Genomic DNA, 15,577 nt, shown 5'->3' on the forward strand with positions numbered 1-15,577 from the left:
ATTTTCCATCTGTAAAATTAAATGTGACTCACTTCAGAACAAAGATCAATTATTTGAGAGAGGTCATTATTCTAGAAGTTAGAGCATGAGGAGAACACTGCAAAGTGTTCTCCCCATTACTTTGCCAGTAATACTGTGCAACTTAAACTATGTCTTGGGTTCTTCTTTCATCCACAAAACAGATACAGTTTTGCTGCTCATGAATGTAAGACACAAGTTGTTTGATGAACAACTTCATAAAATCACAGAAACACAGAATCATAGAGTGGTGTGGGTTGGAAGGGACCTGAAAAACCATCTTGTTCCAACTGCCTCCCACAATCCCAGGTTGCTCCAAGTCCCATCCAACCTGGCCTTGAACACTTCCAGGGATGGGACAGCCATAATGTAACTCTCTTTATAAAGCTATAGGTAGATAAACCATAATTTTTGAATTTCATGGCACAATAAGATACAAATGGTGTAGATGGCAGTAGCCTGTACAGGAGCAGCTGTGCGCTGTGCTCTGTTCCCATCACTGTCCTTCCCTGAGAAGCCGCCATTTCTCAAATCAAAGTGCTGCTGGGTTCAATCCCATCTCTGCTGAATGAGTGATCCTGCCTGAAGACTTCTAGATCTGCTATAACTGCCAAAAAATTCAGAACAAGTTCTCTGCATGCAAAAGAGATCAGGCAAAAGAGACCATCCAAAGAGCTGCAGCAGTTATTTTATTTATCAGTATATCTGGAAAAAAAAACCCAAACACACTTATTTGAATTCCCTTCACTTCTTGAAATCATAGTTCTAGAGATAAATTTTCTTGTGGATACCTATATAAATAATCCTCAAATAGAACAAGCAGAGAAGTTTAGAACTTTCTTAGAAAGCACAAAACACGAGGCCAGGGGGCAGTGGGAGCAGAGGTTTGTGGTTGGCCATCCCTTGCTGACAGTCAAGTGGTCAGTGTAAGGCTGCGGAGTTGTGACCTTTCAGAGTCACATGGATTGCTGCCTCTTCTCCAGGCACTTCTCAATGTCATCCAACACCTGCACTGCTGCTTTTGGAATACGAGTGCCTGGACCAAACACATTGGCAACACCAGCTTCATACAGGAAGTCATAATCCTGTTGGAAAAGAGATTTAAGATTATAGTTAATAGTGAACAGAAAATTGGTAATTGATTATAACTGATGCACGCTCTGTCCTCTATGCTGGCCCTGAGAAAGCAGCAAGTCCCAGAGAGAGGCATCACAGCTTCAAGGAAATGGGAAATGGGTGGAAGTTAGAAGGTAGGAAAAAAATACTAAAAATATCCATAGGAAAGGGTTTATTTATTTAGAGTCCGACTAATGGCAATCCTTGGAAAGTACTCAAAAGTCAACTGTATATGAGTCTGACTAATCCAACCTAAATTTGATCTAACTTCTAATTTTGAAAATACTACTTTAAACAAGGGCTTGGAGCAGATGACTGCCAGTGGTCTCTTGCAATCTAGAGTTAATCGAATTTTATGACTGTCCTGAAATTTCAAAAAGACTTGGGAAGCAGTTCTGTATTCCTTCTTTCTTCTACATAGGATATATATTACACCTTTACCAACCACAGGGTAGTAGCATCCCATTGAGAGATACTGGACAGACAGTAGCTCACATTTTTCTCCTAGAAAAATACTGTGAGTTTTGTTTGTTCAGTTTAGCATTCTGTCACTCCTGAATAGTTACTTGACTGCCTAGAAAAGGGAGAGGTGTGGAAAAAGGGAACAACAGGAGATTTATGTGCACAATCAGTTTGGATCACTATAGACAGAGGATGGCTGTAAGGTGATGGAGACAGGCAGATTGTGCATGAGCTAAGGAAAATTTAAAGATGAAAGCACAGATCTGACTGCCAGGGAATTCAACAAACTGCTCAACAGTTTAGGAGAAAGAAGAGGGAATGAGAGGCAATGCCTGCCTGATGATGGGGAAGGTGAGGAGAGGCTGAAAAGCAAGTGAGATGTGCAGCTTAGGGGAGATGGGACCTGCCAGGGGCCTTAGTCACTGGCTGTGGCTATTCCCAGCCATTGCTGGAAGTCAAAAAGTCTCTTAAGACAGAATCCAGCCTGGTGGCCAGCAAGGACTGGTGATGTGAAACAACAGAGCATAAAGAATATCTCCCTGAAGCTCATCTTTTCACAACACAGCTCCACATTCCATCCCACAAACACTCTAAGTTAAACCAGGGCATGGTGTACAGAAAATCAGCTGTGCTTGCCCTGCTGACTGTACAGAGGAGCCTTCAGTACTCTGACATTAGAGAACACAGGAAACAGCTCAGCAGCTCAGACAGAGATAAATCAGTGTCTTAGCTTGATGGAAATGTGTGGAGACCCTGGGGGGGCATTCCCTGGTCTAGGGAGCCACAAGAAGCTTCCCTCAAAAAGCTGTTAGACCTCATTGGCTCCTTCCCCTGTTCCCATGTCTGTTCCCATGTCCCTGAGCCACTCCCCCCCTATTCCCTGATTGGCCCTCACTTTGTACTGCCCAGAGACCATGGTCAGCCCCTAGGGCCCGGCAGAGAGAAAGTGAGACCCTCTGGGTGTGGGTGCTGGGACCTGATCATCTCACCACGGCTCAATAAAACATCTGTGGATATTGTGAAAAGATCCTTTTTGCTTCCTTACCCTGGACTATGCTAGCAGCAATTCAGATGCTGCCCGTACCTGAGGGGGGATGACTCCTCCACACATGACCAGGATGTCGGGCCGGCCCAGGGCGTTGAGCTCCTTGATGAGTTCAGGCACCAGGGTTTTGTGTCCCGCGGCGAGCGTGCTCACCCCGACACAGTGCACGTCTGCGTCCACGGCCTGCTGTGCCACTTCCCGCGGGGTCTGTGTGCGACAGGGGAGGGACGGGGCATGGGACATGGTCATGGGCATGAGCACGCCCCCAGGGAGAAGGGATGCAAAGGGAATGAATGCTCTGGGTGCTGTTCAGTCCTACCTGGAAGAGGGGCCCTATGTCCACGTCGAAGCCGATGTCGGCGAACCCGGTAGCGATGACTTTGGCCCCTCTGTCGTGGCCATCCTGGCCCATCTTGGCAACGAGGATACGAGGCCTGCGGCCCTCACGGTCCATGAACTTGTCAACTCTGGTGGGAAACACACATTCTGTCAGTGCAAGTCACTGAGAATTGTTGGACGCATTTCCACACATTAAAAAAACACTTGCTGCAAGCGTAGCGTAATTTCATCAAATAAAAAGATCATCTAAGTCATGGTTTGGCTGTGCAGCCTGCACACTATGTTAATATTCATGTTATGTTATGTTATTATTAACTCACTTCTTGTACTTAGCAGCCTCAAAAATAAAATATTCTTTATTTTAAAAAATCTTCCCTTATTCTTTTGCTTTCTAACAGGTAAAATACTCAATTCTCTGAGGGTTTAACAAGATGAATTACAACTCACCAAAACACATTTTTTACTTTTTAAGAATAATTATGACCTATTATTTCAAAAGTACTTGCACAGAGATGGGTCCTGGACATCACATTATGCATTATCATTGGGTAAAAATCTGTCCATGGAAGGATTACTGTATCTCCTATTTGTACCACTGCCTCTCTTTTTTTTGGATATTGGCAGTTCATATTTGTGTTGTATTGATGTTACTGTGTAATCACAGCCTCAGATATTAACCTGCTCATTATTGAAGTACCACCAGGATCTGTCTGTGGTTACAGGCTGGACTCACTGATCTTAAAAGTCTTTTCCGACCTAAATGATTCCATGATTCTATGTGAGAAAGGGAGCTACATCTTGATTTTCAAGGGGTTAGTTCAGTTCTCTTTCACATAAAAGCATAATTAAAAATAGGTAAATTTAAATAGTTAAAATAAAAGAACAATGGTGACATTTCCTAGCACAACTAATTTCAAGTCAGTCTAATCATCACCACTGCAAAGCCATCAGTAATTCCTTTTCAGGAGAGCCTGAGCTCTGAAATGGGTAAACCCCAACACAGCAGGGACTGATTTGTGCTGCATCATCTCCCACAGCAGCAATTCAGGCTCTGTACCCCTGAGGGCAGCAATAAAGGCAGAAGCTGAGAAAAGACCCAAAAGGCAACTGTTTTCACACATAACATCATCTTGGGATGCCTTCTCCATTGGGGTATGAGTAATACCCAAAGACTGGAGGCTGTATGTGGATATTCAGACAGATTTCAGCAAGTTTTAGCAACAGTAAGAGTGAAATTTCATGAACAATTTATAAGTAGATCAAAACAAGGTTTGTAGTATGTACTGCTGGAAATATTTTAAAGATTACTATTACACAGCCTTTAAAAGAAACAACTCAATGTACAGGGATTTCAGGCAATGTTTCTCAGCTCCTTAATCCTGTGTCTTAGGCTATTTGAACAAAACCCTCAAATCATAACTTCATCTCAGTGAATTCTGTTTGCAAGCAAATACAATTTCAATTAAATTAAATTTTGACTTTGTCTTATTGTACTTAATCCTTCTACTTTCCTGCTTACGAGAGTGCTTTTGCAGGTCCAGGGATTCCCCAGGGATGTCACCCAGGTTTGGGAAATGCTTTCTTAGGGCACAGTCAGTAGCACATGTACCTCCTGGATTAAATGTGAGGCTGTTACATGTTTGGCTGCCTGGGAAGAGTTCTCACCTCTTGATGGCATGAAGGATTTCATCACTCTCCCCAAACTCCTGGCGATAAGCCCCGCTCACCATGCGGTCGCTGGCTTTGTGCTCCCCAAACACCTTCTTCATGGCATCTGTTATCTCCCCCACAGTGCACCTGAGACAGACAAAAACCATTCCTGTTATCAGCAGGCTGAAATGAAAACAGGACACAGACATTGCTGGCACTGGCCCAGCCATTTGCCTTGCTGCTGGACAAATTTACTTACACTGGTTTCCCTTTCAGTGCAGCAACTCTGAAAATCCAGCTCACCCCACTGCCACCCACTGACAGAACATGCAAAGGCATTTTTAAGAAAATATTTAGTGCTTCTGTGAGAATTGATTTACAACTGGCAAGGCAATGGGGAATGGCAAAATTATTCAGAAAATTAAATCAGATTTTTGAATGGAGATTTTTTTGGGGGGGGTAACTCAGACTGAAAGATCCTGCATTTGAACTTTTGCTAAAATACAAAATATAAATCGAGAGGGGACAAAAAAGGGAAGAACACACAGAAGAGACTGAAACCTAACATTTTAACATCTATTTGCCTTTCCCTTGATGCTTTTATTTTAGTGTTTATTCTTCTCCTCTACTCCTGACACAGCTCCTTTACTGACTAGATGCAGAAGAATCTGGGAAATTTATTTATGTGTAAGTTACAAGTTTTGTTTGCTACTGTTTACTGCTTGTGAAGGGTGAATATATTAAGTTTGAAACCTTTTCCCATGTTGCCCCCAACAGGAAGGCTCCCTGTACATGTTCCCAAGAGCTCACAATCTTCCTTCAAACACTCTGTATCAGATGCCATGACAGTTTCTTTCTGTGGTCACATCCCATATATAATTTTGGGGCAGAATTAAGTTCTGTGTTTGGAACTTAGAAAGTGAATCTTCAGTCTATTCATGTTTCTACAATTAACAAAAATGAGGTCACCAAGGAGAAAACTAGGAGTTAACTGGTTAATTTTGCTACAGAAGATATGAATCCCTTGTAAATCCAACACTGCCCTCCTGTGACCTCCCCAGTTCAAAGACAAATGTAGACATACTGCTGGAGATTCCTGACAGGCTGTGGTTAAATGCATTTAAAATACAGTTATTAAGTATTCTAGGAATGGCAATGAGAGAATTGGAGACATGACAGTAAAACAGAGCGGCACCCCAATAAGGAGGGAATTTTGTTTGCTCATATTTGGGCCATTTAGTTAATTAAGGAACAGGCAGACAGGATTTATTCTAGAGACTGACGCTGACCTTGAAACAGGAAAGAAAACAGCCTCAAAAGCACCTTGGCTGAAAAAAGGAACTGTTCCACTGGACTCTAAGGATGCCTCACACTGCTCAAGAACATTTCTTACAACTTTGCCTGACTAAGCAAACTGATTTCTCCTTCAGCCAAAAAATGTTTTCACACCAATCTGTGGTGCAAGGCGAGAGGAAGCACCAGAGCATGATAAGACTGTGAATATCCATTTTCACATCTCAGACGCTTCTTAAACTCCTTCACCCATGAAAGAGCTGAGTGACAGAAAAACTCAATTATGTCCTGGAACTGGCAAGAATGAGTTGTAAACAGCAGAATGTGTACAAACAGCCTCATTTCATATCAGATTCTTTATATCTTTAGTGTTTCTTGTGAGAAATCAAAGCATTGCCTTAAGAAGTTGTAATATAGTAATAGTGTGTCTTACAATGTGAAACTGCAGCCATTATTTACTTCCACCTCTAAAGAAAAACCCCAAAACTCCAATCTTGCTGACACCATGCCCAAGAAAAGTTAAAAGGTGAAAATGAACCATCAAATTTTAAATAAGAATTGGCTGTTCAACCCCACCCCCAGTACCTGGCACGTGCTGCTTCCACTGCCAGAGCAAGTAAGTTGCCTTCCCCAGTGGCAGCACATTGTGTGAGAGCAGCCAGGGACTGCTGGGCTGCTGCTTGGTCTCTGCTGGCTTTCACCTAAAGTGCAGGAGAGAGACATTCAGTTCAAAGAAACCACAAAGTGAAATGGGGAGTCAGGTGTGGAAGACTAATTTCAAGTGTTTTATTCTGGATGTGGAATTGTCAGTATCCACTTCCTATTTCAATGAGATCAGAAGTCAAAAGGCAGCTCAGACCTTAAAATGTGTACAAGTCTGTAACATAACCCTAAACCAATTTTAACTATGTTTTCATTGATTATGAAAGTGGATGTTGATTTCTGGTTCTGTAACCCTCAGCAGCACTTGACAAGAAGCACCCAACAGTGAGTGATTAAGCAATGTCACAGGCTTTTAGAGCAAAACATTGCATAGATGGTTTCTATCTTATTTTCAGAACATGTAAAGTTCTCAATTTTTAAAGATTGGACATACAGATATATATTCCAGTTTCTCCACTAATGACCAGAGCGGACTCTCACAAACTGGAATGTAAACTTCTGGCAAGCTGCCTTTACTCAGTCTCTGCCTGCAATTACAATAAGATTCACTTTTAAGAAGATTGTTCTCACCTTGTTGATTTTCTCAATCTGCTTGGCACGGACTACAGAGTTATCAATGGCCAGAACTTCCACTGCCTCCTCTTTCTCTAGCTGGTGCTTGTTCACTCCAACAATTACTTCAGACCCTATTTCCAGTGGAAACACCAGAAACTCAGAACACATTTGCAAACTACTGTGAAAAGACACAATGTTAACAGGACAAGAAGATTTTGAGCATTATTATGCATAGCTTTGCTTATATAACCACATAAATTTCAAATATGTAAAATCTGCTCTTATAGAATGGATTTAAATCTGTATTTTCCAGATTTTATGATGAAAGATTAAGTGCATAATTATTCAACTCAGTGAATACTGCAGCAGAAAAAAAATGAAATAGAATAATATTTATCTTGCAAACTGATTTAGTAATGAGTCTCTAAAATAAATTGGGTATTTTTCTCTTTTTAAGCTTACATAATGTATCTGACAGAACTATGTAGAAGTGCTGGTCTCCTGCTCTGCATTTACTTTTCTGATTTAACAGATAAGAAAGTGAAGTTCCTACCTAAACTACTCCATGTGCATAAAAGTTAATTTATCATGTGGGAAAATTATATTTTAGGTTTGAATCATTATGGACTTATCAGGTATTTTTATTTGCAGTGCCTGATAACATTAATACATTCTTTGAAGCAACATTAAGTAATTTACCTTATGAGAGAAAACACAGAACTTTACTGATTATTCTTTATTGGTCATAATTAAGACCTGCTTCAAATTTATCCCCCATACAAAGAAGTCCATATAACTTCTTTCATGTTTGACTTATCTCTAGTTTCTGTCCCTGGATTACTACCGGAATGCAGATTACAAGAAGTAGAATAGAGTTTTAAGCACACATGTATAAATAGCTCCACAAATACTGATTCTGTGAGTACATACACATATGTACAGCAAACAAGGAGCTGTATCATCCTCTGCTATGATCTGACCATTCAGGAAAAACGGGCAGCTCTCCAGAAAACCCAGGAATTTGGCCAGCTACGGTGAGTATCGCCATCTGGTGGCATTCTGCTTTTAAACACAGGAATCACAGCTTAAAGCTCCTATCAGAAATCAAGCCATTCACTATTGAAGGCTCCAAACACTCTTTTAAAATGCTGTTTCTACTGCTTTGTCTAATCTAATCTTGAACATGTCAAGCGAGATTTTTCACACTGGTACTGTATTTTGTACACTCTGTCTCTTTCCAGAGCGTTCACTGACATAAAACCATCACCATTTGTTCTAGCACTCACAGTCTGCTACTCCTAAATGGAGAAATAAAAAACCACAATAGCCATGTGTGTAAAAAACCTTTATACTGAAGTATTCTATTGGCAATTTTCCCATCTTTCATTCCCCTGCTCTTACCAGAGTCAATCCTGGCTTGTCTCCGGGCTGCACATTCTTCAATACGAAGTTTGGGGATCCCCTCAGCAACAGCTTTGGCCATTCCACCCATTTCTTCTATCTCCTCAATAAGCTGAGAAATGAAGAGGACTGAGACAGTGAGTAGTAGCAAGGTATAAAAATTGAGCTTTGTACCTGTGCTACCACCCACATTTTAATTAAACCTTTTTTATACAGTTTTGTGCTCTAAACTGTATTTTGCAGAGTTTATTCACAAAGACATTACTGAAGCAGAAGTGTAAAATAATTCCTTGATTAGAAGTTACCAATTTATCAAACAAAGAAGACATTAGAAGTCTTTCCCTTAGAAAGACATTTCTCAAAACTCCTATCCCTAAAAGACAGACATTTCTCAAAACTCCTATCCCTACAATTTTCCTAGAGAAGGTTTTGCAAACTGACCTTTAAAGCAGCTTCATAGACTTCGTTGGTGAGGCACTCCATGAGGTAAGATCCCCCCCAGGGATCTGCCACTTTGGGAATCCCTGATTCCTCCTGGATTATGATCTGTGTGTTGCGGGCAATGCGAGCACTCTTCACTGTGGGCAGCCCCAAGGCTTCATCGTAGGAGTTGGTGTGCAGAGACTGCGTCCCCCCGAACACCGCGGCCATGGCTTCGATGGTGGTGCGGATGACGTTGTTGAAGGGATCCTGCAAGGAAAAGGGGAGCTCTGAAGCTCAGTGGTTCTGCCACGGGGCTGAGGCAGGTTAGTCATTATTGCAAAGAAACAAATGCAGAATTCCCCACTGAAATACTGTAATCAGAACAAAAGCTGAAAAAAACCCAAATCAAACTGATTTATCACTTGTCGATATCTTAACAAAGAGATTAATCCATAAAGAAAGCCAAAATGATCACTGTGGCAGTAAACTGCTCACAGTAACAAATCAAAGCCTAATTTATATTTCAAAGAACTTAGTGAACCCAAATCAGAGAGGATGGAACAGTAGGCCTGATGTCTTCCATCCTCCAAATCCAGAATTCTTGGAGCAGTGAACAGTACACATGTCAGACAAATTACTAGTCAAGATGTGTTTTGGAACTAAATGTGCTTAAATATTTTTATTGATAACAGCATCACATAAGGTAATTATAGAAAACTGTGATTTGGATAGGTAAGAATGTAAAACATAATTTATGAGTAGATACCTATCTAAAGGCATGTTAAGTATATATGCCCTCTGAAACCTACAAGGAGAAAATACTGCACACTGAGAAGCTATACTAAGATAAACCACTATGTTTAGGCAAAGAGTTATGATCTAGCCAGAAATATATTTACACTGGATACTGCAAGACAATTGAATAATATTTTGAATAATATCGTTTTTGCACTCCCACAATACTTTTAATTGGAGGACCCACAAAGGTCACTGTTCAGAAAATTCCATTATTTTAGTTTCACTGTGTTGTTGTAATGTAGATAAACACTACATTTACTTAAAAAAAAAACAAACAAAAAAAACCGAGGCACAGAAGTCAATACTTACAATCACAACCTAAAAATAACTCCAATTACATGACTTTGACTGAGCAGCAGGCCTTGGGATCATAGCTGGAACCCAGCTCTGACCTCACTTGGGAAACTGTATGCACTCCAATGATTTATCTTCTTGCTGCAAGGTAAATCAGCAGGAGCAGAGAGTGCACCCAGTTTCAAAGGATCAGATGAACTGTAACCATTACTTCTCTCTTCAGCGCTGAGTGTCAGGGGTGTGAAAGACTCCTCTGGCTGCTCAAGTCAGTGATACTGAGAAAAAAAAAGTGCCTCTACCTGCTGACTGCACTGCATTTTGGAAGGATAACTCACAGGACAAATCCTAAGAGAGCTTCATCCTCTGAGTCCTGAATTGACATAAAGGTATCCAGTGCTAGTGTGTGCATTTGTCAGAGTGAGAGGACAGCTGCTGCACCTTTGTGAGTAACACCAGCAGCCCCCTTTAAGACACACACCACAAGAACAACCTTTAAGTAAGGAGGTTGATGAGAATCCAATTTCTCACCTGCTCAGTGAGTGACCAGCCCGACGTCTGACAATGAGCTCTCAGCAGAAGAGATTTGGAATTCTTGGGCTTAAACATTTTCTCAATCAAGTCAGCCCACAGCCGCCTCCCAGCTCTCATCTTTGCTATTTCCATATAGAAGTTCATGCCAATTCCCCAGAAGAAAGAGAGCCTGTAATAGGAGAACATGAACAGAATATAACATTGAATCATTCAGATAACTCTGGATCAGTAATGGAGAAGCCTGACAGCAAGGTCTCTGATCAATGTACTTTCACAAATGATGGGAATATTCCTACTTGCTTATATGTGTAAAAATACTGAATTTGATATTAAACTCTATAGAGGTTTTACCAAAAGTGAGTTTTATACTAGCATATTTCTTGAGCTCACCTAGGTGCAAATTCATCAATAGTGAGGCCAGCTTTAAGGCCAGTTCTGCAGTACTCCAAGCCATCTGCTATGGTATAAGCTAATTCCAGGATGGCGTCAGCTCCTGCCTCTTGCATGTGGTACCCACTGATGGAAATGGAATTAAATTTTGGCATATACTGAAAAAAAAAAGGTACAACAGGATATAACAGCAGAAGAGAGGATCAAATACTTGTTCTATCACATTAACACAGAATCACAGAATGGTTTGAGCTGCAAGGGAGTTAAAGGGCATCTGGTTTCAACACCCCCTGCCATGGGCAGGGAGACTTTCCACGATCCCAGGTTGTTCCAAGCCCCATCCAACCTGGCCTTGGACACTTCAGGGATGGGGCAGCCAAAGCTTCTCTGGGCAACCTGTGCCAGGGCCTCACCACCCTCAGAGGGAAGAAAGTTGTCACTATTGGTGTAAAAGTTTGCTCTCCATCTATTTTATAAACCCCCCTTAGGTACTGAAAGGTTGCAATGAGGTTTTCCTGGACCCTTCTCCAGGCTGAACACCCCCAGCTTTCTCAGCCTGTCTCCAGCCCATTCTCTGACTTCCTTGTTGACTGCAAATACAACCCATCTCTACAAAGATGTGTTTGAGTCGTGGTGCTTGAAATTTGAAGTTTGACTCAAACTTCAAATTTATATTTTAAATTATGTTGGATCTTAACTTTTACTGGGCCTTTCCGCAACCATATTACTCTTCTCTGTGACATGTCTTCCCATCTTTTCTTTGTTCTCCAAAGTGCCTCATAAACACTTACCCTAATAATAGAAGTTATACATTTAAACAATGAATACCTTTGAGGTGTACTGGAAGATGTCAGCAATGATCCTCATGGATGGTTCTGGGGGGAAAATGTAGGTATTTCTGACCATGAACTCCTTCAGGATGTCATTTTGGATCGTCCCTGTCAGCTTGGCCTGAGGCACTCCCTGCTCTTCCCCAGTCACAATGAATGTAGCCAGCACAGGAATGACTGCCCCATTCATTGTCATAGAAACTGACATTTTCTCCAAAGGAATTCCATCAAAAAGGATTTTGGTGTCTTCCACTGTGTCGATGGCAACTCCAGCCATTCCAACGTCTCCTCGAACTCGGGGATTGTCTGAATCATAACCACGGTGGGTGGCTAAATCAAAAGCAACTGATAATCCCTGCTGGCCAGCTACATGAAAAACAAAGGAAAACAACCCAAAAAACAACAAAGAGGGATAGTTAGAGCTGTTGAACAGACGTGTATTAGGATGGGATTTAAATTTATTAACTCTATTTTACCTGATTCAGGCTTGAATGGCAAGCTAAATTTTGAGGTTAAACATTGTTCCCTCCCCAAACCCATCCAAGGTTTAGTAGTCTTAAACTTTAAATGAAGAAGTTTTTAACTGAGAAAAAAAGCCAAAAAGGCAGTCCTTACTGTGCTTTAAAAATTGCTAAATAACAGCTCACCCACAAGTTATAAATGCACCTAGATAGGCAGCATAAGAGCTTATACACATAACTCAGCTTGGCTTAGCTGGGAACAGAAGTGTCATAAACTCTGTCATGCTACCTTCTCTTTATCACAAACTAAACAACACAGACTGTTCCCTGGCTCTACTGACACATGTTGTTATTTGCAAAGCTGCAGTAAGAGAAAATTATTCATATAAAGCAGGGAACAGGACAGCCAGAGCTCTTGTTGCCACAACCTGAAAGCAGAACCAAAACTCTGCTGTCCCCAGGTATTCCCCCTCTGACCGGTGACTGGGCTGTGCTACCAGCTAACCAAGGTTACCACTTGTGCTCCAGCTCCATGATCTCAGCTGCTTGAACCCTGGGATGGATGCAAATTATGTCTATGTGTTAAGGTGAAATAACCAAAACCAGCATTTAACACATTCATTCTCCACAGCAAAATGAAACAAAGGCACTTCCACAAATGATTCAATTTCCCAGTAATAAAGAAAGACAGTGCCACTGGGAAGACCTTATCAGAAATCCAAACTCACAGTGCAGAATAATCACATTTGCCATGTAACTGACTGAATTCATGTCCCCCATTGCTTCACAAGGCAGTGCTGTTTCCCAGACCAGCTGCCCCACCTTTGATGTTGTCCTTGTAGAACTTGTTGCTCTCCTCCACTGTACTGAACCCAGCATACTGGCGGATGGTCCACGGCCTGTACGTGTACATGGTGGGGTAGGGCCCTCGAGTGTAAGGCTTCATCCCTGGCAGCTCCTCAGGGAAGTCCTCCGTGTCCCTTTTGGAGTATAAAGGCTTGATGTCGATCCCCTCTGGGGTGTGCCAAATTAAATCCTTTGGGTTCTTGCCTTTCAGCTGTTTCTGAGCCAGGGCAGCCCACTCGGGGTGCAGGGGCTGCCTGTGCAGGGCACGCCGGGCCAGGAGCGCGCAGCGGCGCGGCCGCAGCCGCAGGACGAGCGTCCCCGGCCCTCAGCATGGCTCTGCTCGCGGGGTGGGGCAAGCTGGACAAAACAAAAACATGCATTTTGCATTATCATATGCACCTAACAGCAGATGTGAGGATGGAGAGGTCATGCAGTTTGCTAAATCCAAAACAATCCCTCAGGAGAAAAGTGAAATGTGTTATTCATGCACTGATTTGACAGACAGCCCTTCCTCTTGCCTTTCAACCAGGAAGAGAAAAATCCTACATTCAGGAAAAATCCTACATTTTCCTGTAAGGAAAACATTCCCTCAATTTATCTACATCCACATCTGAGATGTGTAACTTATTTCAGTCGCTCAGCATCACCATCATTAATCAGTCACTGAAAAGCCAGTGTGAGGCATGAAGATGGCATGGTCAGTTATCCTCTCACCTTCACATCTCTCTCATCTAGGAATTCCTTCATGTCAAAGAGTGATGCTTTTCCAGGGATGGGGCAGCTACAGCTTCTCTGGGCAACCTGTGCCAGTGTCTCACCAGCCTCACAGAATTGCTTCCCAGTATCCAACATCAAGGAGGCACTCTGCAGAAGTGAGCTGTCAGAAAATTGCTGATATAATCATACACTTTGGAAAAGATGGCTTGGGCTGGATGGAAACTAGAGATAGGTTGAAAAAGAAAGGAGAAAAAAATGTAATATATGAGCACATAGGGACAATACAAGCTGCAGAGCTTGTCCCACCGTGCACGAGACTGATGGGGACTGATGTGAACAATTCCCTGTGAGGGTGGTGAGGCACAGGGAAGTTGTGGGTGCTCAATCCCTGGAAGTGTCTAAGACCAGGCTGGATGGGGCTTGGAGCAACCTGGGATAGTGGAAGGTGTCCCTGGCCATGGCATGGGTTAGAATGAGATGATCTTTCAGGTCCTTTCCAACTCAAACCAGTCTGTGAGTTCTGTGAGTTCAGTAACTCCTAAAAGCTGTAAGCACCTTTGCTTCTGCTCTCCATACCCTATCCTTGCACTTACAAAAACAAAACCTTTACAGCTTAGCTCCAAGGTTCAGTCACTTCCTCACTCTCTCATCTCTTTCACAACTCCCAAGAAATACAAACTTCCCTGACACCTTTATGAGAAACCCTTTACAAGATACAGGAAAGCACCTGTATCACTGCAGCAACACCCTCCAAACATTTGCTTTAATAATATATAGCTAAACGTGGTATGCCTATAACCTGAGGGGCACAGAGGAGCTCCTGAGGAGCACTCACGCCCTGCAGGGATGTGATGCTGCAGCCAGGATAGAAGGCAACTTGTGCCCACACCCCTGCATGGGTCACAGGATGGGTCAAGTTGGAAGGGATCACAGTGGCTTATCTGATCCAACCTCCCTGCTGAAGAAGGGTCATCCCAGAGCACAGGATTGTCTCCAGACAGTTCTGGAATATCCCCAGTGAGGGAGACTGCACACCCTCTCTGGGCAATCTGTTCAGTGCTCGGTCACTGCACAGGGAAGTTCTGCTTCCTGTCCAGGTGGAACTTGCTGGGATCAGTCCCTGCCCGTTCCTCTGGTGCCATTGCTGGGCCCTGGAGCAGAGCCTGGGCCCTGCTCTGACCCTCCCTGCACACAGGGACACCCAGGGATGAGGGCCCCTCTCAGCTGTATCTCCTCTCCAGGCTGAACAGCCCCAGCTCCCTCAGCCCTTCCTCATCAGGGAGATGCTCCAGTCCCTCCATCATCTTTGCCACCCAAACACTGGACCCACTCCAGGAGCTCCATGTCTCTCTTGTCCTGAGGAGCCCAGAACTGGACACAGCACCCCAGATGTGCCTCCCAGGGCTGAGCAGAGGGGCAGGATCATCTTCCTGCTGGCATGCCGAGATTATTCCTGCCCCGGAGCTGGACGCTGCATTTACCCTTGTTCAGTTTCAGATAATTCCTCTCAGCCCATCTCCCATACCCGCCCTGTCACCCCCTCTCCACACCTCGCTCTCCTCAGCACCCACAGCCGGACAGGAACGCTCCGCTCTCCGCCCCGGGACAGCGCCCGCCGCCACCGCCCGCCCCCAACACGCCCCTCGGGCAGCCAATGGGGACGGAGGGCCGGGCCGGGAGCTGGGACAGGGGATAAGGACAGGGACAGGGGCAGGGCTCAGGGCTCCGGGCGTGGACGGGGCCAT

The 15,577-nt window shown here is 43.4% G+C and overlaps 1 protein-coding gene across 1 annotated transcript; it reads right to left on the minus strand.

The window, feature by feature from the left end:
- Nucleotides 1–697: 697 nt before the first annotated feature.
- Nucleotides 698–15,577, minus strand: MMUT (methylmalonyl-CoA mutase). The gene is given in 15 exon segments (XM_030945082.1): nucleotides 698–1,103; nucleotides 2,681–2,848; nucleotides 2,961–3,108; nucleotides 4,646–4,777; nucleotides 6,509–6,624; nucleotides 7,157–7,272; nucleotides 8,543–8,654; nucleotides 8,984–9,232; nucleotides 10,586–10,757; nucleotides 10,979–11,136; nucleotides 11,807–12,174; nucleotides 13,092–13,425; nucleotides 13,427–13,472; nucleotides 15,383–15,408; nucleotides 15,410–15,577. Coding segments are annotated over 15 exon segments (2,442 nt in total). The 3' UTR covers nucleotides 698–974.

The sequence above is a fragment of the Camarhynchus parvulus genome, chromosome 3 (genome assembly GCF_901933205.1).
Source record: "Camarhynchus parvulus chromosome 3, STF_HiC, whole genome shotgun sequence".
Taxonomy (NCBI): Eukaryota; Metazoa; Chordata; class Aves; order Passeriformes; family Thraupidae; genus Camarhynchus; species Camarhynchus parvulus.